The sequence below is a fragment of the Elephantulus edwardii genome, unplaced genomic scaffold (genome assembly GCF_000299155.1).
Source record: "Elephantulus edwardii isolate Elephantulus edwardi_28Jun2011 unplaced genomic scaffold, EleEdw1.0 scaffold00005, whole genome shotgun sequence".
Taxonomy (NCBI): domain Eukaryota; kingdom Metazoa; phylum Chordata; class Mammalia; order Macroscelidea; family Macroscelididae; genus Elephantulus; species Elephantulus edwardii.
This window is the reverse complement of record NW_006399755.1, coordinates 24,781,289-24,808,121: the sequence shown is the minus strand read 5'-3', so window position 1 is coordinate 24,808,121 and position 26,833 is coordinate 24,781,289. Positions and strand designations below refer to the sequence as shown.

Genomic DNA, 26,833 nt, shown 5'->3' with positions numbered 1-26,833 from the left:
ACATATATATATATATATCATAAAAGAGAAGATTCAAATTGGGCCTCTGTTTTGCTCTAATTAGTTGTGCAAACTTAAGTAAATTATTTCAGTGGACCTCATTCCTCAGTTGCTTTATTAAAGCAGTGGAGAGTAAAAAAAACAACCCCAAACCTCATTATTACCAAGTCGCAAACGATTCGAAGGCACATAACAACAACAACAACAATTTAAAATCCATGATAATAATTAGTAGATTCTTTTGTCACTATTCCTTTATCTTTTCCCTTGATTTTTAATTTTTGGTTTCATTGCCCTACTCTTTTGCACTTCCTTATTTCAAACTCTCCAATCTTGCTGTTGTTTTGTTCCCCATTTTATTTTTTCAGCTCTTTATTATTTTTAAATTTTTAGTTATTCTGTTATATTATCAATTTTTTTTTCTCCTCTGGTGTTAGGTATTAAGACTGTATGTATAATCTGCCTTACTAAGACAGCTATTAAAAAAAATGAGAGCAAACACCTTACTGCAAAATTTTATCCTTTCTAGAAATGAGTATTATTATAATATAATACAATGCAATACAATGATTATTTTTGAAGTATTTTATCTTTTGATTTCTGAGTTTATTTTTTTTTTTGCTTTACTTTCTTACTTTATTTAAACAGAGAACGGACATTCTTTGAAGTCTAATCATGATCACTACAGATGTACCCAATGTACCAACTTCTCAGCTATAGAATATTACAAGATTTTTACATTTTGAAGAAGGAGATCAAATATAAAAAGAGTTTTGATTGAACTATTGAGAACCAAAACATGATGAGATTATGTTGATATGGAGCTTAATATAAAAATGGATATTTGGGAGCATCATATAGGTCTGAGATAAATTGAATTTGGATGTATGATTTCTTTTCAGGCTACTTAAAGTTTGAAAAATAGTATTAATGGTTTTGTAGCTTGAGAGGTCTCATTTCTCACGTGATAAAACATTAATAAATATTTAATCTTTGATTTTATCATCTAAGTTACATATTATTAACTATGTATGATAGGTGATTCTTTACTCCTCCCAAAGGTGAACCATCAAACTTTAGCTGTTAGCATATAACTTTGCAAATATAATGACTTTTAGTAAAATAATGTAATGCAAGTATTTAGTTTATAGTTTTATGTCCACATTTTGCTATCTTAAATTCTTTATAGACATTACATTTGTCCATTTGGGTCTTCTTTTGCATGTTTTGTAACATTTTCTGAATTTAATTTTGATCCATTTGAAAATGACAATTTTCATTCTCTCTGAAAATGGCTTAAGTGCCAACTTCCATTTCTATTCAAAGAAAGCCGGAATTGTGCTGGTCACAGGACTGTAGAAGGTACAGTTCCTTTCAGGAGGACGCTACATACCCAGGGCAGGTTGACCAGATCAGAAAAGAACAGCCACCAACCTACTCTCTCTGTAAAATCCTTGCCTGCGTGTAATTTATTTCCACTGAACTATCAAAGACTTCTGGTAGGCAGGAGGGTGAACAATGATGTAAGGAAGAGAGACTCATTGAGGCTTTTAGAAATAGTTCATGGTGAGCACAAGGTTTTTCTCTCTGGGGAAAGGGGAAATAAAAAGACAACTTTATTGTTCTATAAATTCAGTATAATAAATGTACTGCAATGCTTTTGTTCAAACCAAACCAAACCAAACCAAACCAAACCAAACCAAACCAAACCAAACCAAACCTTCTGGCTGATAAAATAGAAATATTTAAACAGAAGATATATGTGGATCATTTATACTTGGCTTTTAGTCATAGCTTAATTTGATGGTGAAAACTAGAATATAGAATGTGTTCTTTTTCTATTATATTGACTTTTAATAGTTACCACTGGGGTGGAAAAATCTAAGGGTGAAATGATGGAAAGATAATCTCTAATTCCAAATAGTCAAATACATATTTAACATGTGTCAGAAGTCTTCTAAAATATAAAAAGAAATAGATTGAATTTATTTTAATTAGCATATTCAAAATTAATGTTTATGACCTCTTCATAAATTAGATTCCAATAATGCATAGACACTTGGGTGTTTCTTGTTAGTGAAGTGTTCCATATAAAGATACTTAGTTTCAACCAATTAATTCTAAATATGTAGTTTAGGAAGTATAAAGTATATCAAACACATAATTTGAAGAACATATGTGAGTCTGATTTATGCTATGGCCTACTTGTATCTAATTTTTGTCCCCATATCATTTTTATGTTATTCATTTATTTGGTGATTCTATTGATGCATTATGATCAAATTCATTTCAATTTTATAACAGTTTAATGAATATGCCATAGAAACTTTACAAAAAAGCAATATGAGAAAACATTATAAATCTAAATTATATCTTCAGAAATAAGATAGACACAGGAACAATTTCTTGTTCATGAATTATAGCCCCAGATTGACAGAAAAAGTTGCACTAGTACAGTATTTCTCAATATGTAGCCTCTGAGTCACTTTACTATTATTTAGTGTTTTATATATTATTCTTTCACAGCCTTAATCACTAATATAGGTCATTTAAGGGTCTGAAACGATGCTAAATAATTTGTGTGTGTAATCTATTTGCCATAATGAAGAATAGTTTACTATATTGTTATTTTAGACAGCAAATCTGAATTTATTGTATTCATTTTTAAGATATCAGTTTTAAAAGTTTAATTGTATATGTGACAAATTGAATACATTTTTCTGTCTGCATTAAGTTGTTGATTTCTCAATGTCATGCATCCACAGTATTTTTTTATTTTGAATTTATTTTTTAAATGTGTTTGTGATATTTGAATTGAGCTTTTCATATATAAATTCTTAATTTGTCACTACTTGGCAGAATTTTGTTATGATGTAACAACCATTGCTATAAAAAATATAATTTGCATTTGTCCTGTGTGTTTGTCTTCATTCCATATGTCACATAGTATATTATTTATGTTAAATTATAAGAAATGTTCATTTACACATCTGTGGTCATCTCTTTCACATCCTGGTTTTCAACAAATTTTTTTACGTGTTCTCATTTTCAGGTAGTCTAAAGCAAATTTCCAATATAATGTAATAAAGATGAGTTCATTGTCAAAATCGTTTTGCCTTTAGATCACAGCTTATGTCATAAAATAATTACTTTATCTATGTTTTGACCTGCTGTTTTATTGACCTGGCTTTACTCCAGTCTACTTTTTTATTTGGGGCAAAGGGCAAAGTATCTTAAGTTTTCAGTTATGGAAAGCTGGGGCAGTCCTTAAACATTTGGTTCCTAACCAAAAGGTCATCATTTCTAAGCTACCACATTCTGCACAGGAAAAAGGTGTGACAATCTGATCCTGTAAAGATTTACAGCCTTGAAAATCCTATGAGGACAGTTCTATCCTATCCTATAGGATTGCTGTGAGTCAAAATCAATTTGGCAGCAATGGAGTGAGAGGTGTAGGACAAAACTAGTTTGCTTAAAAACATTAGGGTCTTCAGAAAATAACACTTTAAACCTCAAGCAGACAGTTTATAACTACCAGCTGCTCCACCATCTCTTCCTATGGGACTCAATGACACATAACAACAAAAATATATTATTAATAAATATGGCATAAAGTAGGTATTGACCATTTCTTTACAGATGAGGAAAGTGAAAAGCAGAGAAGTTAATGTATTTTCCAATATTCGTAGAATTAAAAGACCTCAAGTCAAGTTTTACTTTTAAACACTATCATTGTTGCCTCTGTGTTATGATTTCCCCCATATATCTCTTTTGATCCCAAACTACTTAATTTGTGATTGAATTATACCATTTATAATTAATCCTTATACACTTCCATTTCTTCAAGCATGCCACAGGGAAGCAAATTGTTTCATGCAATTGAACATTAAAATGTATCTCTTTTTTTAGCCAGAAACATTTGAGCGTCTTTTTATCAAGCATACAGAGTCATTGCCATTTGGTCCTCTTCTTTTGGAGCCTGAAACCATTTCAGAAGATATCAGTGTTGATACATCATGGGAAAATAAAGATGGGATGGCATCAACGTCTACGGTCTCTCTGCTTTTGACAAGGCCAGATCTTGAGGAGGGTTCTGCTTGTGTTAGTGGCAAGTGTCAAAGCATCCACTCCTCTGAGGATGAAAGTGGCAGAATAACCTGTGAGGATGGGAGCTGGAGCCAGCCCTCTGTTAAATATGCTACACTCTTAAGCAACTTTAATTCAAATGAAACTGACGAAGAGCAAGAGCTTATAAATAGTTCTGTCAGCAAGTGCTTCCCTAGTAAAAATTCTCTATGGAAGGATCTCTCTAGTAGTTCATGGGAGATGGCGACTCGGGCATTTTTTGTATTACCAGAGCAGCATCCCAGTATAATTTCACCACACCTTACATTCACAGAAGGATTTGATGAACTTTTGAAAATAGAGGGCAATTTCCCTGAAGAAAATGATGATGAAAGGTCTGTGTATTACTTAGGCGTCAATACACTGAAAAGAAGAGAGAGTGATGTGCTTTTGACTGATGAGTCAAGAGTTTTGTGCTCGTTCCCAGCCCACAGTTTATTCACTGAACTCAGGCTTCTTCAGGAGAGTTGCACACACCTCAACATAGCAACCTCTCTTAAGAAGACATTTGTTTCTTATATGCCTCAGTTCCAGACTTGCTCCACACAGTCTCAGATTATAATAGAAAATAAGATGTGTGACCTGACTGCCTAACTTCATTTAGAAAACAAACCGTTCAGCTTTATGAATCCTCACGTGTAATGCATTCCATTTCAGCTGTGGACAAGGAAGAAAAAAGAAACACATTAGCATTGCATTTGAAAGTGGTTGTTCCAAGATGGTCCTCTTTCAGCAGAAGGCCTTCACCTGTCTAGTCATGCAGACTGATTCATCTGATAATGCTATTGCAAAGTGTGGAAAGGTCTCCAATCAGTGGATGGGGAAAGGGGAGGTAGAATCCACCATGTGACATTGTGGTGGAGAAAGAGACACCATAATGAATCTAGAAAATCTGTGTGTTGTTTCAACACAGATTTACTATTTTTAATAGAAGTATTCTAGAATTTTTTTGTTTGTTTGTCAGCCCAGTGCATCACATCAGTGCATCAGTACACCTACACAGCTAAGACTCTATGCTAATTTATTTTTTTAACCTTCTAATCCATTCTGGTTACAACTGCCATTATCACTCAATTATGATGACATTTTGTATCATGTTATTGGAGGATTTTTTTGCTATAGAGGTTTTTATAATTGCTGGTTTTGTCAGATTTTCTGGTGTTTTGCTATAATATTGTGATAAATGGTATTTGTAAAATTTTTGCAAGTGAAGTAGCAATTAAAGGAAAAGAAAAAAAATTTAAATGTTTCTCCTCAATTATTAATTAATTTGTAACTAATTATGTTGTAATTCAATGTGGAGAAATTTTACAGTTTTTTGTTAATATTCATTAATTTAAAAATACTACATTTAAACAGTTTAGACTATACTAACTACATTATTCTGATTGAAGTCCATATTGAACATTCCTAAGTGTTCTGTATGATGTGGTAAGGGAGATAACACTAGTGGGTGACATAACCCTAGTGATGCTATTTTACCCAGTGGCTTAGTCCTGGTTAAATGCTAGCCCAACAAATATTATGTGAAATTTATATGTGTGTAAAAGGAGTTCATCTGATTTACACCTACATCTAAAAATCGACATCAAAGACATCAAACTAGTTCTTAGGAGCTGTAACTTTGTTTCAGGTGTGCAGCTATTTTATCGTTAGTTGTTTTTGTTTTATAGTAATTAATGTGCGTGCCTATTGTGCGCTCTCTTTCCCTCTCACACACACACACACACACAGAGATAGATTTGTATTTGATTAATATTCAGCCAGTATTCTCCTTAAAGACAAAGATGGTGAAGCTGCATCTCATGTACTTTGGATATATTGCCAGGACAGGTTTTTTCTTTGAAAGAGACAACATGCTTGAAAAGGTGGATGGTCAGCCAAGAAGAGGAAGACCATCAATGAAGTGGATAAACATAGTGACTACAGCAATGGGCACATGTGTGTTAGATACGATGAGGGTGAGGATGAAACAGAATAGGACAAGGTTCAGATCTGTAGGTCACAGGGTCACTATGAATTTTACACGACTCATCAGAAACTAACAATATTCTTGTGCAGCTTAAATACATGTGTTTCTGTGCTCACGTTGGCAGCACATGTACTAAAATTGGAACTGTACAAAGGAGAATATCTTGGGCCCTGCACAAAGATGACACGAAAATAGATGTTTCTGTTTTGTGCCACTAGTCTATGATTTGGAGCTATTTCAATTCAACAGACTAGCTGTGGATGCTTATTTTATGGTAGATTCTCCACTAAATGTTTAAAATAAAAAAGATATCATTCTAGCCTAAGGAATTATATTTGTAAACAATGATAATTGTATGCTAAATTAGAACATGCAGGAGAGAATGAAACTGCTTTTTAAAATGACAGCTCCTAGAACCACAGTTTTGATGGCAACACAAGCCCTTTGGAAAAGCCTTACTCTTGAAAAAATTTTGAAATTATTTTTTTAGTAGGTATGTTATCAAATATCACTGTGCATCTCTCTGAAATCACTTCTCTCATCCTTGCACTTCCTTATCTACACAAGTGTGTCAGATATGATGAGGATGGCACAGGATAAGGCAGGGTTCATGTCTGTTGTTCATAGGGTCATGCTCGACCTAATAACAACATCTATGCAAGAGAACTCTGGTGGCTTCATGGTAAGAAGTGGTGCTGCTGATTCAAAAGCAGGACAAAGTCTTATCTTTCTCCCTTAGAGCCACTAGTGGATTTGAACTGCCATTGATGCATAGCTTTTGAGTTAGCAGTGTAACTCTCTACTGACTGTACCACCAGACCTTGCCACCTCCTACTCACTCACTCACTGCCGTTGAGTCGGGACTGATTCACAGGAGACTGTCCATCTTTCCTTGAGGAGAAACTGGTGCATTGGACTTTTTAACCACTAGGCTACCAGAGCTCCTCATAACAACACAAAACTCACATATATTGAGTCAAGTCTAGCTTATGAGTGTGCTGCATTGGGTTATAGAGGGTGACTAGTGAACTGAAGCAGCCAAACTTTTGGTCAAAAGCCCAACACATAACCCCACCTACCAGCAGGGCTGCTTTTAGATGTATCAGAACTGAGGGAGCAGTATAGAAAGATTTTAAAATTAAAGTCTTCTACTGTACAGAGTTGGAGATTGATCATTGAGCATATTCACTGACACACGTTAGTGTTTCATGGGCATAGGACTCAGCAAAAAAGCAAAACTGATAAATGCTCTCATCCACCCAAGAAAAGTGCTGTGCTCCATGGACAAGGAAGACTGAGGAAATTCCAGTGTCACCGCAGTGCTATCGGTCTAAGACAAAAGAATTTCAGGGTATGTGTTAACCTGAGATACTGGCAATGTCCTGGTGCAGACTCAGTCTAAACCAAACAAAAACACTTCACAAATATCAAAGAACTGTCTTTGGTGAAGAGAACTGACTTGGCACAATTGTATTTATTGGTGTGTATAGAGTTAGATGTGTGTGTGTTCTGAATTTTCACCTTTCAAGGTTCACTCTACCCTTTTTAATACTTTATGAAGATTGTTTGTCATTCAGTAGTGGACAACTTCCTAAACAATTTAAAGAAAACTTAGGATGATCTACACTGTAGAATTGCCTACTGTTCATTATTTCCAAAACTTCTGAAAATTTTTTTTCAAGTGGCTGGAATGAAACCATTGTATTTTAAATGTATATATAATAAATCTAAAATTTTTAATATTTCATCTAAAAGGCTTACATTGTGACATAAGTCCTTTAATCACACTAAATCTTAACTTTATGAAAAGTTACACAGAAATTAATGATTTTGTTTTTGTCCTTAGTTTAAACAGTTTGAAGATTGATTATTTCTCAAGGCTGGCAGGAGGAAGAACATTTTCAAGACATGCTTCTCATTAAGAATAGAGTTCTCAATCCCACAGGTACACAGTTCGAATTCACCAGGTGATCTGCTGGAGAAGGAGGGGCAATCTCCTCCTGTATCAGTCAGATCCAATTTGACGGTACACACATGCAAAAATAATTTAAAAATTTAAAAGATTAAAAAAAAGAATAGAGGTCTTTGGGGGGCACCCTTTGTTTCTATTTAGTGATGAGCTGTATTTTTATAAGAGACACAGGAACAAGTATACTTTTATTAACAAACCTAATCCTCAAGTAGCCAAAATACTTGGGCAAAGTTTCCAAAACAATGGATGAGCCAAAATATGAATGAAGAATAGTGTGAAATACAATGTATACAAACTTTGCAATACAAACTTTGCAAGGAAACCAATAAAAAAGGGAGATCTTTAAAAAAAACAAAAACTAAACCAATAAGGTTTTAGTTTCTAAACATGTCACTCTTCTGTACCCTCTCCTCAGTTCCAATAAAACCAACTACCTCTTTCCAACTTGCAAGCCTTGGTCACAGACCTTTAGAGATCTCCTTACTAACTACTCAAAAGTTCAAGGAACATAATTTTTTTCCTCAAGTTGATCCCAGATTCCGAAGCTGCTCCAAATGCCAGAGTTACAGATGCTGCTGTAAGAAGAGTGTATGCTGGGCTCCTGTGTGGAGTTGAACAATACACTGAAGGATCAAGCCACCCATTCCTACGTCACCTAGACAACAAAGAAAAATATATTTGCTGTAACATTAAGAATAAAGATGTTCTACTTTTCATCTTTTAATGATTATCTTGATAGTACTTCTTGCAAACACTTCTTTTTTTTTCCAAATTTAATAAAATAAATTTTATTTCTTCATCAGTTACATTCTGAAGTACATCTTGGCTTCTACCTTGATTCAAATGAAAACCACTTTAGGCAATGCTTTTTCCATCACAAGCGCAAATGGCAACATAATAGAAATCATCCAAGTCAGCATAATAAAGTGTAACAATGGTATAGCATTAAGTCTTTGAATTTTAAGCTGAGCGCTGTTTTCACTATGTGCCAAAGATTTTTACTACTTTTAAATTTTTCTACAACTCACTGGTTTTTTAGTGTATCCATTATTTTGTGTCCTAAAAATGGTTTATTTTTTCTGGAGAAGGTCAGTATGCAGTCGAATAGAACATATACGGAGGTGCTGTTATTTGCTTAAAACACAGACAAATATGAGTTAGGTCTAATTGGCTGTTAGTCCACAGCATTTTAATCCTTTATTCTGCAAGTGTTTGCTTTACAAATTTCAAGGCTCTCACGTCAGATATACAGATTTTTATAACTGCTATGTTTTCCGGGTAGTTTGGTTCTTTGTCATATAGTGTTCATTGTTTTGATGAATTTTTACTTCAAGTCTATTTATAAGATATTTACATTGCTAAGAATATTAACACTGCTTTTTAGATTACTATGGGTTATTCTTGTATTATTCCCTATCCCCACAACCCCTTGAGGATATTTTTACCCCTTTGCTTCAATGTCCCTCAGGGTATACCATATTTTCATCCACATATTTATATAAGAATTTTGTTATTGTTATATTTGTGTGTGAGGTTGATGGCTTCTTTGTTCCCATTTACTTCCAGGTTTTTTAAAAAATTCCCTTTTATTAATTATTGCTGTTTTTGGTATTGAGTCATTTTCTTCATTTAGTAGATCTATTTACTTTCTTTGTGTGTAATACTAAGTATTATAAACTTAATATCCTACATTTAATACAATGCTATTTCATAAAACTGCCTTTTTCTTCAGTGTGTAAAAATTCTGTATTAAACTAATCACAATTCCCTTTATTGCTCATTTCAACTTTGCATGCTAGATTTCCTATAATTTTGTTGTGATATGTATTCAAGTGACTATTCAAAGTCACTATCCTCATTTGCCGACCATTGGTTTCCTTTCTGGAGGATTCTTATTAATAATTTTGGTAGGTCAGGTCTGGTAGTTAAAAATTTCCTTAACTCCTGTTTATCTGGGAATATCTTGATTTCACCCTCAATTTTGAATGACAATCTTGCTGGAAATAGTATCCTTGGCTGACAATTAAATTCTTTCAAGACTCTGTATATGTCGCCCCATTCCCTTCTTGCTTGCATAGTTTTAGAGGAGAAATCAACACTTATTCTTACTGAGATACCTTTGTATTTGATATTTTGCTTTTTTTGAGCTGCTCTCAAAATTCTTTCTTTAAAGCTTAATTATCGTATGTCTTGGCGTTTTTCTCTTAGGATTGAACCAAGATGGGGTTCGTTGAGCTTCTTCAATTAAAATCTTGTCTTTCATGATATCTGGGAAGTTTTCTGCCATTATTTCTTCAAAACTTTTTTCTGGACTTCCTCTCATTCCTTCTGGAATTCCCATTATGTGATATTGTTTCTCTTGATGGTGTCCTGCAAAACCTATTTTCCTGTTGAGTTTTCTTTGTTTTTTCCAAATATTCTTCGAAACTTGTAACCTCAATTTTGTCTTCTATTTCCCTCTTTCTTCCATTGCCTCGACTCTACTTGCATGTTGTTCTATAGTTTTGTTTATTTCTGATATTTTATCATAAAGGTCTGGATTTTCTGTTTCTTATGTAAGATTTCTACCTCTTTAATGAATTTTTCATTTTATTCTTGTATTGTTTTCCTGAATTCTTTTAAAAATTTTTCCTTGTTTTCATTTAATTCGTTGAGAAAACTTAGTAATAGTTTTTTGACGTCTTTGTCAGGAATTTCATAGTGACATATGCCTGAAACATTAGGCTTGTTTTTCACTGGAGAATAAACAGAAAACATCCACTGTCCTGACGATTCCCAAACCTCCATATCTTTTATAGTTCCTTCTAGAAGTTTCTTTTCATCTTTCTGCTCAGCAGAGTTAACTGAAGTGAGCTCTGAGATAATAATCTCAAATCTCCAGCGCTGCTAGATGAAGTTCCAGAACCAAGAGTGCTGCCTGATGGATTCACTTGATCTCTGCTGCCCCCTAATGGCAAAGACTTGGAGAAACTGGATGGCTGGATCACACTGGAGTATCTCTGATTACTACCTGAGGCCATCTGCTGAGGTTGCTTCCACGCCCAGCCTGCACTCCCAGCACGAGGATGCTCATTCCAGCACAGATCTCCAAAGAGGAACCAGTCTTGAAGAAAGAACTGACAAATAGTCGTGGAGACGGTTCGCCACCGAGCGATCTTAATCTTGCAAACACTTCTAAAGCATTAATTGTAATTAAAACATTCTCAAATTATAAAATAAAATGTTTAAATTGTGCATTAAATTTGTATTTACATGAACTTCCTTTGAGGATAAAAACATAGTTTCATTAAAAATATGTAAAAGACTATGTATGAAAGAAAACTCACAGATAAGTTAGTAATTTTGCTCTTCACTGAAAATTATTTTAGTACGTGGCTAATCAAAATATTGGGGAGCAATTTAAACTACAAAATCTGTATTAGAACTTAAGTTGTGTTACATGTGTTTGTAAGAGCATCAAGAAATTATTTTAAAGGAGTTTTATATTGATTGAATTATTTTTTATACAAAGTTTGTAAATCAATATTTATTTTAGAAAGATGCTGAATATGCCTATTTTCCAAAAAGGTTAGGATATATATCATCAAATTAAACTTCATGAAGATCTTTAATGGAACATTTAAATAATATATTCATTCAACAAAGCTAGAATTGAGACACAATTTAGAAGATAATTTTATAGTGAAACATTTATTTATATTGTACTTTTTACACTTGTTTTTTAAGCATATGACATATAGTTCATATTTTCTCTTAATTTACAGGTGATATAACAAGAAATAAAGATGTGTCACGAAGTGTCTCATCAATTGTTTTATAAGATTTAATTACTTTCTCCTTTATGTCCTTAAAATCATAGAGTAAGTACTATGAGATATGGTGTAAATATTTTTATCCTTTTTATCATCAAAATTTAGCATTATAGAGCAAAGTAAGAAATGGAAAATCCAAATAGAATTAATAAGAATAAGCTGTTTTGATGTTTTAGTCATTGTATTATCACTCCTTTCTTTTTTAAAAGTTTTCTATTGATATTTTAATGAAAGTTTATAAAGAACTTGGATATCCATTCATTGTTGCATATTTTTCTCCCTGCTACCCCCCCCCAGTTCACTTTTTTTTAAACAAAAAGGCAATTTTGTTGTTATACATTCCACACACACCCCACCAGACCACTTTACTATGCAGATCTTATTCTGGACCCTTGTCATGTGAATAATACCTTTTATACAGCTCTCTCCCTCATCTGTTTCAATGTTATGCACATTGTTTATCCCCTCTTTTTTAAATTTTCCTCCCCATCCCCGTGTCAGTCCTGTTTTATAACTTTGGCATTATGCACTGTTTGTCCTTTTGTGACTGAGATATTTCACTAAGCACAATGTCTTCCATGGTCCCCCATTTTGTATAATATTTAATGAGTTCTTTGATTTTCAGTGCTGCGTAATATTCAGTTGTGTGAATATACCAGAGCTTCTCTATCCATTCATTTTTTTGATGAGTACTTGGGTTGTTTCCAACTCTTTGCTATTGTGAGCTAAGCAGCAATAAACATGGGTATGCATATATCTGCTTTGGTGGCAGTTCTGGTTTCTCTAGGGTATAGTCCCAGCAGTGGAATTGCTGGGTCAAATGGTATTTCTATTTGCAAATTTTTGAGAAAGTGCCATACTGCCTTCCATAGTGGTTCCACCATTGTACACTCTTACAAACAGTGAATAAGTGTTCCAATTTCTCCACAGCCTTGCCAGCATTTGTTGTTTGCTGGTCTGTTGAATTTTACTACTGTTACAGGGGTGAGATGATATCTCATAATTGTTTTGATTTGCATCTCTCTTAGAGCTAGGGATTTTGAACATTTCTTCATTTGTTTGTTTGCCATCTGAATGTCTTTGGTGAAGTGTCTGTTCGTATCCTGTGTCCATTTTGCAATGGGTTATTTACCTATATCTTGTTGTGGTGTTCGAGTATTCTATAAATTCTAGATATAGTCCTTGGTCAGATATGTCATTACTAAATATTTTTTCCCAGTCCATGGCATCCCTTTTTACCCTGTTGAGACCTTTTTGGATGTGCATAGGGATTTGATTCTTAGAAGGTCCCACACATCTATTTTATCCTCTCCTGGTTCTAGGTTTTTCAGGATGCTTGGAAGACTGTTCATGTTGTGGATTAGGACCTCTAGAGTTATTCCAAGCTTTCTCTAATGAATTTTATTGTCCTTGGTTATAGTCCTAGTTCCTTGATCCTCTTTGAATATCCTCTTTTTGTGTATGGTGTGAGGTGGGGATCTTGCTTGAGTTTTCTGCAGATAGTTCACCAATTTTGCCAACACCATTTGTTAAAAAGGCTGTCATTTTCCCACGTAACTGGTTTCACCTCCTTGCCAAAATTTAATTTCCATAGGTCCATGGGCAGATTTCTGGGTTCTCAATTCTATTCCATTGATCTATGTACAAGTCCCACACTGTCTTAACCACCGTGACAGTGTAGTAGGATTTGGAATCAGGGAGTGAGATACCTCCTACCTTGTATCTCTTTTTAAGGAGTGCTTTGAAATTGGATATTGCCTTTTCCATCTCATTGAAGAATGAAATTGGTATTTGTATTGGGATTGCATTGAATGTGTAAATTGCCTTTGGTACTATTGTCATTTTTACAATATTGAGTCTTCCTATCCAAGAGCAAGGTATATACTTCCATTTCTCCAGGTCTCTTTTTGTGTTTTGTAGTAATGCTTTGTAATTATGTTTGAATAGGTAATTGGTTAGATTTATTCCCAAGTATTTAATTTTATGCTTAGCTATTGTGATGGGTATTGTTTTCTTAGCTCCAGTTCTGTATTCTCTTTGTCAGTTTAGAGAAATCCAATTGATTTTTGTATGTTAATCTTATATCCTGCCACTTTGCTGAATTGTTCAACTATGCCCAGCAGTTTACATACTGAGTCTTTCTATGTATACTATCATATCATCTGCATATAGAGATAATTTTACCTCCTTTTTTGCCAATTTGGATTTGGATACCTCTTATTTCCTTCTCTTGTCTTATTGCTTATCATCTTATTATCTTATTCCAATACAATACTGAATAGGAGAGGTGATAGTGGGCATCCTTGCCTAGTTCCTGTTCTCATAGGAAATGTCTTTAGTATCTCTCCATTGAGAACAATATTGGCTCTCTGATTTACATATATAGTTATTAATATGTTGAGGAAATTCCCTCAAATCCTATTTTGTTGAGTGTTTTAATCAGGAAAGGGTATTGGATTATGTCAAGGGCTTTTTCTGCATCAACTGATCATGTGGTTCTTGTTCTTTGTATCGTTAAAGTGAAGAGTTACACTAATTATTTTTCTTATGTTTTCCCATCCTTGCATACCTGTTATGAATTCCACTTGGTCATCTTGAATTATTTTTTTGATGTATCATTCTATTCTTTTAGCGAGGATTTTAGTACTTATGTTCATGAGAGATACTGGCCTATAGTTTTCTATTTTGGTGGTAACTTTACCTGACTTTGCTATCAAAAATATATTTGATTCATACAATGAGTCTGAGAGAAATCCATCTTTTTTCTATTTTCTGATATAATTTATGTAGAATTGGGGACAGTTATTCTCTGAATGTTTGATAAAGTTTACTTGTAAAAGCATCTGGTCCAGGGCTTTTTTTGGCTGGAAGTTGTTTTATTACCTTTTCAAATTTCTTCTTTTGTAATGAGACTGTTTAGGTGTTCAGTTTTGGTTGGTGTCTGTTTAGGTAGGTTGTAAATTTTCTAAGTATTTGTCCATTTTCTGTAGGTTTTCATATTTGTTTGAATATAGCTTTTCATAATATTCCATTGTAACCTTTTTATGTTAGTTGGTACTCTTTGACATTACCCATGTCACCTTTTACTTGGATTATTTCTGTCTCTTCCTTCTTTTCTTTTGTTAGTTACGCTAGTGGTTTTTCGACTTTATTGAACTTTTCAAAGAACCAACTCCTTGTTTTGTTTATGATTTCAATATTTTTCTGTTTTCTGCTTCATTTATTTCTGACATAATTTTTATAATTTCAGGTTTTTTTATACAGTATTTGGTTTTCTAACTGTTCTTCTTCAATCTGTTGGAGATGTTGGGTTAGAGAGTCAATGGTCATTTTTTCCTGCCTTTGGATGTGTGACTCTGATCACTGCTTTGTCTGTTTCCCAGTGGTTTTGGTAAGTTGTGTTTTCATTGTTGTTTGTATCAAGAAACATTTTTTATTTCTTTTAGTACCCACTCATGTTCAAACAAGGTATTATTCATCTTCCAAATGTATGTTTTTTTCCTTCTTTATTCTCTTGTTATTAATTTCTAATTTTGTACCATTGTGGTCTGAGAAGATGCTTTGTATTATTTCTATGTTTTTTAAATTTGTTGATGCTTGCATTGTGGCCTAAAAAATAATGTATTCTGGAGAAATTTCTATGCACATTGGAGAGGAAGGTATACTGTGCTTTTTTGGGGGAGTATTAGCCTATTAATAGCTAGGAGGTCAAATTGTTTTACTGTGTGGTTTAATTCTTCAGTATATTTGTTGAGTTTCTTTATGATAGTTCTATCTTTTCTTGAGAGTGGTGTATTAAAGTCTCCAGCTACTATAGAGGAGTTGTTTATTTCCTTTTTTTAGTTTTATTAATGTTTGTTTTATACATTTTGCTGCTCTATCTTTTGGTGCATAGATATTTATTATTGTTATGTCCTCTTGTTCTATTGAACCTTTACTCAATATGTAGTGATCTATCTTGTCCTTTGTGATGGCTTTTGTATTGAAATTTATTTTATCAGAGATTCATATCTCTACTGCTTTTTTTGGGTTGCCATTTATTTGGTATATTTTTTTCTCAACCTTTTATTTTTGGTCTTTCTTTGCCTTCACTTTTCATTTGTGTCTCTCATAGACAGCACATTGATGGATTTTGTTTTTCTATCCAATCTGCTACTCTTTTTTCTTCTCTGTGCTACATTTAAACCATTCACATTCAGTGTGATTATTGAGAGGCAAGGTTTTACTGGTATAATTTTGTTGCTAGTTACTTTGGTCCAACCTGCTTTCTGTGGCACCTCTGTAAGAAGGACGTTTCTCAGTGTTTCCTGAAACACTGGTCTTGTTTTTACAAAGTCCCTTAGATTCTGTTTTTCTTAGAATATCTTTATCTCTCTTTCATATTTGATGAATAAATTTGCTGGGCACAATATTCTTGGTTGACAGTTGTGTTCTTGGAGTGTTCTATGCATGTCATTCCACTGTTTTCTTGTTCACAAGATTTCTGCGCATCAGCACTTATTTTTCTCCCTTATAGGTTACTCTTTGTTTCTTTCTTGTGGCTTTCAGAATTCTCTCCCTATTCCTTGTTGTTTTACTTTTAGGGTCTATTCTACATGGTGTTCACTCAGCCTCTTATATATACATTCTCTCGTTCTTCATTAAGCATTGGAAGATTTTCAGTGCCTTTACCTGCTTCTTCCTGTTCTTGGATTCTGATGATGCTCATATTATTTGTCTTGATGGTGTCCCACAGTATTCTTATTTTTTCTTCTTCGCCTCCTTTTTGATTCTGCTTTTTTGCTCTTGCAGATCAATGCTGATAATTCTATCTTCTATTTTACTGGTTCTGTGTTCCATCCCTTCAACTCTGTTCATGTGTCCGTCCATCGTGTTGACAGCATCTGAAACATTGGACCTCATATTCTGGATCATGATTTCTTATTCTTCCTGAGCCTATAATGCCTCATTTATAATATCTGCATTGTTATGGAGACTTTTTTTTAAGCTTCTCCTTGGTTTTTTGTGCTGTGCTCGTTAATTCTTCAGGTTTTTCTTTCACCCATTGCAAATATTCAATAATTGTACTTTTAAATTCTGTGTCAGAAAGTTCTATTAGACTTTCTAGCCTCAGGAAATCCACTGATACTGGGTCACTTATTGGGCATAACATCTTGCTTTGGGCTTGAGTAGGATGTGAAGGCCACTGCTTCTTATGTGACATTGCTATGGTAGAGTTTTCATGCCTGAGGTGATGGTAAGATCTTGATCTGAGGTCACTGCTCCAGAAAAGGATGAGACAGCTATAGTGCCTGTGTTTCTCTTTGAACTTCTGACCCAAGGGAAGTTTCGGTTCAAGGCTTGTGAAAGCAGCCTCTTCTGTCTATTAACGGTTGCAGCTAGGTCCAATGAAGGTGCTCTGGACTAATGGCAGTTAGTTGATTGAATGGCAGTAGATAGAAGGCAGAGCATTGAATCATGGGTACAGGAAGGGCGTGGATACAGGGTGGGCAAAGGTGCAGGGGTGGCATGGGCATAGGGTGAGCATGCTCACAGGCCAGACACAAACACAGACACACACCAGGCAAACACGTGTGCAAATGCTCACCAAGTAGACATGCATGGGGACCTCATTCAAATTCCAGCTGTCTGCCTCACTGCCTGATGGCTCATTTACACTGGCTCTCTTCTGTGCTTCTCGCTACCCAGTATCACTCCTGGTCAGCATTTCTCCACATGACTGCTAAATTTCATGAGTGTTGATTGCGGATCTCATAAAATGAGATCCTTGTCAATGTCAATTTTTTCTTCATTTTTCATGATGCTTATTGTTTTACTTTGAGAACTTTTCTTTTCTTTATGCTGAGGTACAATCTATACTGTTACTTTTGAGGTTGTTATATGCCATCAAATCAGAACTAACTCATAGCTCACCCTCCAGTGGGTTTTCTGAGGTAATAAATTGAATGGGGGTTTGTTGTCCATCTTTCATTGAGGTTGTTAGCAATTTCATCTTACTTTGATCCACAATCAACACCCTTTGCACCCAAAGTCAGAAAATCAAAAGAATGGTTACATTGGAAAAATCTGCAGTCAAGAGCCTATCCAGAGTGCTAAAAAGAAATGTCTGTTTAGAGACTAAATTGTGCCTAATCCAGGACAATCTTCTCAATTACTTGCTATGTATCTGAGAGCTAGGCAATGACTAAAGTTGACAGAGGAAGAATGGATGCCTTTGAGTTGTGGTGCTGGAGAAGAGTATTAAACATTCCAAGGACTACCAAGAGAACAAACAAGTTTGTACTAGAGAGGGTGAAACCAGATTGCTCCTTGGAAGCAAGGATTTTAAAACTCCATCTCAAATACTTTGGGCATGTTACCAGAAGGGACCAGACCTTCTTATTGAAGGACATCAAGCTAGAATGGTAATTGTTTATCAGCTTGTATAGAAACTGCCAAATAAAGTACCTTCCTATTTACTCTTCTATCTATCCACAACAGGTGTCATTTTGCAATTTTATCAGCAATCCTTCCTCACCATTGTTATCTATTCCAATATGTAGTGACAACATAGCACAGCATAGAATTGTCTCATAGGATTATAAAATTGCACTCACAGAAGCTGACTGCTATATTCTCTAGTAGAGCAGTTGGTGATCAAACCATGTGTTTTTAGTTAACAATGAAGCACTTAACCACTCCACCACCAGGATCTCTTCTCAGCAGTGAGGTGGTGGTGAGGTTGGCTAATGGTTTTAAGCTAAGTAGATGTATTTCAGTTTTTTCTATTACCAGGCTTCACCTTCAATATTGTGACATAACCCTTATATGTAGGTATGACATTTCTGGAACTGAAACTCAAACAGGGTCTCACCTCCCGGCCTGGGCTGAATGTCAATTCTTCCCCAACAACCATGCTCTTGCCACAGTCAGTTCTTAACTTACAAGTAGACTTTTCTTTTTTAAGGATTCTTAGAGTTTTGTCTGTTGAACCTACAACTTGGAATTGGTCTAAGCATCCAAGAAATACCTCGTGTAGATTTTCTGAGATTACTTTCTGTAGCTCACTGCTCTCAATTGCCTGAATATGGATGACAATTTCAGGGAGAAAAATCACTGTAAAGATGCAGCTCAGTTATGTGTTTTCTTCCTTATTTGCCTGTGGTATCTCTCAATAATTCCAGAAACAGCTTGTTTATATATTTTACCCAGTTTGAAATGGTTCACAGATGTTTCCACTTTGGTTCATTTTAAGGTAAAACAAATCTTTCATAATTTCTAGAAGCATGAAGAATTCTTGATACATATACAAATTATAATGATGACTGAGACATACAAACATTTTTATTGTGATTTGGATAAACATTTAAGGAGAAAATTAGTTTTTCATTCATAAATTCAATTCTTTCATGATATTGATTACAAGTCCCACAGTTTAATAGCACCCTTTTCATTTGTTAGGTTTGGTGAATGCCCTGGCTTGGCATCTCTTGCCTACGCAAAGAATTAGAACAAGAGGCAGAGAGACAACAGAAAGGTCAGAGTTGGCAAATTCCCTGGTTTTGACATACTCATGTCCTGCTCTAATAAAACCCCAGATTGAGCTGAGTCATTGTTAGAGTTTTAAGAGAAAAGGTGAACAGACAGAATGAAGGATCGCTTTCTTAGAAAAGATATATGTCAGAGGGCAAGACTGATTATCTCTCCTGAGGTAGAATGATGGAGGAAGACAGTTCACCAGGCACAGCTGCATGGCTTAACACAACTCAATGGCTCCTCACGTTGATGTTCTTCCATGCCTGATTGTGAAACGGTGGGATTATGTGGTGGGTGGTCAATGAGATGATGTGGTGGGTAGTTCTGGTTCATTGGTCTTGACATCTTTTATGCACTTAAAACTAATCAGGCTGGTATTTGACAAGGAAATTAAACCTATCTAATAGGAAAATGACAACTTCTTAAACATATGATGTTGGCAAAACTGGACTGCTCCATGCAGAAAGCTGAAGTAGGATCTACATCTCACACATCATACAGAGAAATCAACTCAAGGTAGATCAGAAACCTAGAAGAAAAGCCCAAAACCATAAGGTTCATAAGAGACAAACTAGGATCAGTCGTAGAAGGCTTAGCCCATGTTATACAAAGAGTGCCAAATGCAGGCAGAAATGCACAATCTGTAGAGGACAAAAATTGATGAATGGGACCTTCTAAAAATTAAATCTCTGTGCCCATCAAAAACTTTTTTCCCAACAGAGCGAAAACAAAGCCTAACAACTGGGAACAAACATTTGGCAATACCATTTCGGACATGGGTCTCATAACAAAATTTTCCAAAATATTCCTGGACCTCCAGAAGAAATAAATCTGATAACACGATTACAAATGGGCAAAAGACAAGGAAAGGCTTTTCACAGAGGAAGACATTTGGATGGCCAACAGACATATAAAGAAATACTCAAAATCACTGGCAGTAAGAGAGATGCAAATAAAAACCACAATGAGATACCATCTCACCCCAGTAGCAGTGACAAAATTTAGTAGGGCAGCAGACAAATGTTGGAGAAGATGTGGAGAGGTGGGAACTCTCATTCACTGTTGGTGGGATTGTAAATTGGTGCGACTATAAGGTTGCTGAGAAAAGGAAGAAACCAGTATAGGCCAAGAGAGCCAGTATATTGAGGAGAAAGAACTGAGATGATTCCAAAGTAGAGACCAGCTTCCACTTGGTGCTAGAGAGGGAGTTTTTATTGGTTTACAAAGAAATTGGAAAAGGGGATGCTCACAGCTGGTTGTTTTTTTGGTTTGGGTGGTTTGTTTTTTTTTGTTTGTTTGTTTGTTTTTTTAAACAAGATAGGGACATAGACTGGGTTTGCAAATAGCTGTTCCTGGAAAATGAAAGTATAACAGTTTTGTAGCGTTAACAGAGTGAAACAGAACCTCAGCTGCTTCTTCCTGTGGTTCATTTCATTGGCTATTCTGGGGATGGAAGAGAGCAATTCCACAACCCTAATATTTCAGCCTTTTGTTATGTGATTTGGGCCACTGAGGTTCTCTTCTGTAATGACTTCATGCTGGATGAGGGTGATGATTTAAAAGAAGGGAAAGGCTGTTGGTTTTAGGCAATGGCATTGACAGCTATAATGATGGAGGGTAATGGTTGCTACCTAGATGATAATATGAGGAGTTCAATGACTGTCTGATTGGCAAGGGCTCTTATCCGCTCCTGTAGAAAACTAGAAAAAATGTGTGTCAGATAACGACCAAACATTATGATTATGACAATTACTGTAAGAGGTCTGAAGAAGGGGAGAAGCCAGGATAACTAAGAGAAGAAAAAGTTGTCGATTTTGTATGTCTTCTGCAAGACTTGTTTTTAGGGGTACAAGGTCAAAAATGATGGCCTGTTTTTTGATGAGGGGGATAGAACATTTTAAACTTTTTTTCTGTAATAATAGAGATTTTTGGGGTTAAAAAGGCACATACGCAGGCTTCAGTCCAGTTGGTCTGCAAGCAGCCGTAAACTGAGTTGTAGATGAAGAATACTTTTGAAGTAGACATTGACTGGTATTATTTGACAAGGAAAGGGTGTGATTAAAATAGAGGAGGAAGCATTGCTTATTGCTTTAGTGCAGTTAATTGAAAGTAGGCAGGTAACATTTGAAGTAGGGAGAAGAATTTTATTATTATTTGATCTATGTGAGTTATTTTTTCAGTGTTCAAGGTGTTATTTCTTTAGTCCAATTAGATGGATCGGGGTGGCGATATATGTCCTCTGTCATAAGAGGAGACAACAAAGCCAACAGACATTAGTGAGGACTGGGCTGAAATGATGTAAAACTTAAAAAGATGGTATTTAAAAGGAGTTTTATAGGGGGTTTTGAGTCAACTGGCTGGGTGTGTTTCTTTTAATTGATGGGAACTGGGCTTTGTATACTTTTAGGTGAAATTTTGTTATTGAAATTTAGTTATTATCTTAAAAAGCTGACTATACTTCTTAACTTTGGGGATATATTGAGGTTTAATGGCATTGAGTTACTATTTTGTTTTCCCCGTTCAGATTTGCTTTTCTAATAGACGAGTTTCTTAACATCCAAAGAGGGAAGAGGTGTCTTTGTGCATATGGTGGCAGCCTGCGGGAAGGAAGCATGCTTCCTGCCTCTGACTCGCCGAAGTACTATTTTTTTTAATTGTTGTTGTTATGTGCCATCGAGTCGTTTCCGACTCATAGCGACCCTATGCACAACAGCCCTAAACTCTGCTCTATCCTGCGCCAACCGCACCGCCTCTGACACACCCATCCTGATTACCCCAGTCACCTAATCAATCCATCTCATAGAGGGTCTTCCCCTCCTGCGCTGTCCCTCCACCCTCCCAAGCATGATGTCCCTCTCCAAGGACCCGTCCCTCCTGGCAACATGTCCAAAGTATGTCAGACGAAGCCCCAGAATCCTTGCCTCCAAGGAGTAGCTTGGTTTAATCCTCTCCAAGATGAATCTGTGTGTTTTCCTGGCAGTCCATGGTACATTCAGTACCCTTCTCCAGCACCACAGCTCAAAAGCATCCACTCTCCTTCTGTCCTCCCTAGTCATTGTCCAACTCTCTGATGCATAACAAGCGATTGCAAATACCATGGCCTGTATCAGGCGAACCTTAGTCTCCAGAGAGACACTGTTGCTCCTGAGTACTTTAGAGAGGTCCCTAACAGCAGACTTTCCCATCGCGATACGCTTTTTGATTTCCTGACTGCTGGTGCCAAGAGTGTTGACTGTGGAGCCGAGCAAACTGAAGCTGTGAACACTCTCAATCTCTTCGTCATCCATCCTGACGCTGCCAATTGGTCCAGTGGTGAGAATCTTTGTCTTCTTGACATTGAGCCTCAGTCCATACTTGAAATATTAGAGTGAAAAGAACTTTAGTAATTTTTTATAACAAGTCTCTTGTTAATAAAAGTAATGGGGTTTTAGATATAACTTGAAATTAGGAAATAATACTTTATTTTATACACAGTTTAACAGAGGAGTTTTATATCTATTTGTAAGATTTTTTAGGGTTACAACAGAAGTTGGTGGAGGGCAAAGAAGGTTATTAAAAGATTTTAAGACTAAATAATTCATATTAGTGTTGAGAAGAAAGTGCATTGAGTGATATTATTTGATGACATAGAAGAAAGTGCATTGAGTGATATTATTTGATGACATAAGTGTGTGATTACAATAAAAGAGGAAACATTCCTTATTGTTTTAGTGAAGTTTATTGAAAGTAGGCAGGTAACATTTGAAATAGCGAGAAGAATTATGTATCTTACAAGCAATGTCCATGCATAAATAAGGCTTCTCAGGGTATACGGTGACGTTGTTTTGTAACTCCTTGTGGTTCTGAGGTAGCCAGGACCGCCTCAGTCTGATTGCTCTTCTGTGACCAAGACTCACTTGGGGCAGTGCTGAGCAAGATGTTTGTGAGAACTGCACTGGAAGAAATTGTCAGGAGGCTTCTGTCCCTTTACTTTCTTCAAGCATTTTTTATATTTATGGCTATGTGACTATGACGAGGCTTTTTACACTGGAAATAAAAGCCTTGGCTTAAGTTTTTTAGGGCACATTTGCTGGATGAAAATATATTCTGTGATAGTTCTTGTTAAGTGCCGTCGAGTCGCTTGCGACTCATAGCGACCCTGTGTACAACAGCCCTAAGCTCTGCTCTGTCCTGTGGCAATCACACCGTGTCCGATATACCCACGCCAATTACCCCAGTCACTGAGTCAATCCACCTCATAGAGGGCCTTCCCCTCCTGCGCTGTCCCTCCACCCTACCAAGCATGATGTCCCTCTCCAAGGACCGGTCCCTCCTTACAACATGTCCAAAAGTATGTTAGAGGGAGCCTCAGAATCCTTGCCTCCAAGGAGCAGCCTGGTTTGACCCTTTCCAGGATGAATCTGTTTGTTTTCCTAGCAGTCCAAATAATTTTGTCTTTTAGTTCTTTTCCTCTTTCAAATTTTTGGGGTTGGACAGCTGGGCTGTTTCCACATTCTTTTGCACATTTTGTAATTCCATTATCAGTCTTTTTCTTGTGGAGACCCTGTAGAATTCTGTAAATTTACTTTTATGAATTAATTGTGTAGAAAGTTATTCCATTTCCACATGGCTCATTTTGTGTTACCCTCCTTTGATGAATTTCTAATTTTATGGCATTGTGATCTGAGAAGATACTTTGTGTTATTTCAATATTTTTTAATTTGTAGAAGTTTGCTTTATGTTCTAATTTGTGATGGATTCTGGAGAATGTATCATGTGCACTGAAGAAGAAAGTGAATTGAGTTAAGTTGGGGACAATACTATGAATGCATTCTCCAGATCATGTTGGCCCACTATATAGTTTAGCTCTTATGCATGAGTCTTTGTTTAGTTTCTTTTGAGTTGATCTATCCTTTGTTGATAATGGTGTGTTGAAGCCTTCTACCACTATTGTGGTGTTTATTTTTTTTTCCAATTCTTTTAACTGTTATTTTATGTGTTTTGAATGTCTGTCATTTGATGTATAAATGTTGTCCAAGTTTAAGTCTTCTTGATCTATTGGGCTTTTAATCAGTATGTAATGCCCTTCCTTAACTTTTATGGTGGTTTTCATTCTAAAGTTTACTTTATCAGAGATTAATATTGGCACTCCTGATTTTAGTGGTTGCCATTTTTCTGGTATATTACACCAGCTTTGATTTTGAGTCTGTCTTTCTCCCTGTTTTTTAGACGTGTCTCTTGTAGGCAGCATATTGATGACCTTTGAAGGTTTTTTTGTTTTTGTTTTTTTGTTTATTCCATTACTCTTTTTCTCTTGATTGGTACATTTATCCCATTCTCATTAAGTGTGATTATTATCAGGCTAGGTTTTACTTTTGCTATTTTTGCTATACATCTTTTTCTGTTGTTTCTGGTTACTATGGTCCATCTACTTTACTTTGTCATCTTCATGTGAAGGCCTTAACTTAAATTTTCTTGTAGTCTTTTTTCACAAATTCCTTAAGTTCCTTCTTTTCTGCAAATGTTCTGATAGCTCCTCCATATGCGCTGGAGAGGTTTGCTGAGTATAGGATCCCTGGCTGGCAATTATTTCCTTTCAGCTCTTTATATATGCTATCCCATTGTCTTCTAGCTCTCATGGTTTTAGCTAAAAATCAGAAATTATTCTAATTGTTTCTCCTTTGTAGGTGACTCTTTGTTTTTTTAATGCTGCTTTTTATAAGTCTATCCTTATCTTTAATTTGGAAAATTTGATGTTACTTCTTGATGTTTTCCATTTTGGGACTAAGGTATTTGGGTTCAGTGTGTTTCTTGAATGTGGATTTTCTCATTCTTCAAAATATTAAGGAGGTTTTCTTCTAGTACATCTTCCACTATTTTCTCTGTGACTTCTCTGTCACTCTTGTGTTCTGGAATTCCAATATATACGTGTTCCATTTTTATGTCATCCCAAATGATTCTAAAGTTTCCTTCATTTTCTTTACCTCTCATCTATGATTTTTTTCCCAGTATGTTTGCAGTGAAGCTCTTGCCTTCCATCTCACTGACTCTCTGTTCGATCTTTTCACTTCTACTTTTTTTGTCCCAACAGTGTGTTGGACACTTCTGCCATTTTTGTCTTAATATTCTAGATTGAATTTTCATGCTTTTCTGTTATGTCCAGTGCAGTATTAGTTGTACTATTTCTGTCTTGTGATGATTTTTTTATGTTCTTCCACCTCTTTATCTATTCTATAAATTATTTCTCCCATTCTTCGCATTTTCTTCCATAGCTATTCACATTGCTCCTCATCAGTACTTTTTTTTCTAGATTGATGTCTCTCAGCATTTTGTTCTCTCAATGATTCCATTATTTCTTCCACCATTGGCATTTTCTGTAGCTGTTCAAATAATTCCACATCAACATAGTCCTGCTTTTCTCTACCTGGGGGTAGTCATTGGGTCTGCCTTTTTGGCAGAAGTTTTATTTTGTTTTTTCTTGATGGCTGATGGAGACTGCTTCTTTTTTGACATTATGTGAGTCTTTTCTTTGTAGATAATATGTTATTGTACCTATATAATTACCCAGGATATGGCAATGTTATGTGAAGGACTTAGATATTGGTGCTCTCCTCTAGGGAACAGTCAACTAGGAGTGGGGTGACTGTTGTCCTCCAGAAACCATGCCTCTTCCAGCTGGCCTCTTCTGCTTGAGCTTCAGAAATCCTACACAATTTATCTAGACAGCAGTGTTTCACCCCAAGTACCTGGGCTTTGGTGCTCCTAGCGCTGGCAATCAGGGGTCACAGCTGAATAGTTTCCAGGTGTTTGGGCATGAGGGTCTCCAGGCAACAAGTGTTCTGGGCTGGATTGTGGTCTAAATCTGCAGTCCTGTTTATGAACGCAAAGGGTTCTTTCCATAGTCAATTGCCAATAAGATAAATGGGTTGCAATATCCATAAGCACTTTATTACAGATCTGTGGTGAATAGCAGCTTGGCCTCAAAGACTGCCTCCTTGACTAGGAGAGGTCACCAGGCTTTTATACTAAAATAAAAAACATTTTTATATCTGAAAGAAAACCATCCACACCCAGATACTCTCTTTCCCAGCAAATAGGCAGATTAAGTGAAAATTTATATGCTGTTGTTGTTGTTAATGTGCTTGCGACTCATAGCAACCTTATGTACAACAGCTTTAAACTCTGCTCTGTCCTGTACCAATCTCACAGTCTCTGATACACCCATACCGATTACCCCAGTCACTGAATCAATCCACCTCATAGAGGACCTTCCCCTCCTGTATTGTCCCTCTACCCTCCCAAGCATGATGTCCCTCTCCAAGTACCGGTCCTTCCTTACAACATGTCCAAAGTATGTTAGACGAAGCCTCAGAATCCTTGACTCCAAGGAACACCCCAGTTTAACCTTCTCCAGGATGAATCTGTTTATTTTCTTGGCAGTCCAGGGTACATTCAATA

General features: G+C 35.8%; 1 protein-coding gene across 1 annotated transcript in view; it reads left to right on the top strand.

Annotated features, from left to right (window-relative positions):
* The window catches only part of LOC102852821 (leptin receptor-like), a 72,239-nt gene extending 67,520 nt beyond the window's left edge, over positions 1 to 4,719 (top strand). Inside the window, exon 18 of the mRNA XM_006879840.1 lies at positions 3,910 to 4,719. Within this exon, the coding sequence (XP_006879902.1) occupies positions 3,910 to 4,719 (810 nt within the window). The remainder of the gene's footprint in view (positions 1 to 3,909) is intronic.
* The last annotated feature ends 22,114 nt before the right edge of the window (positions 4,720 to 26,833 follow it).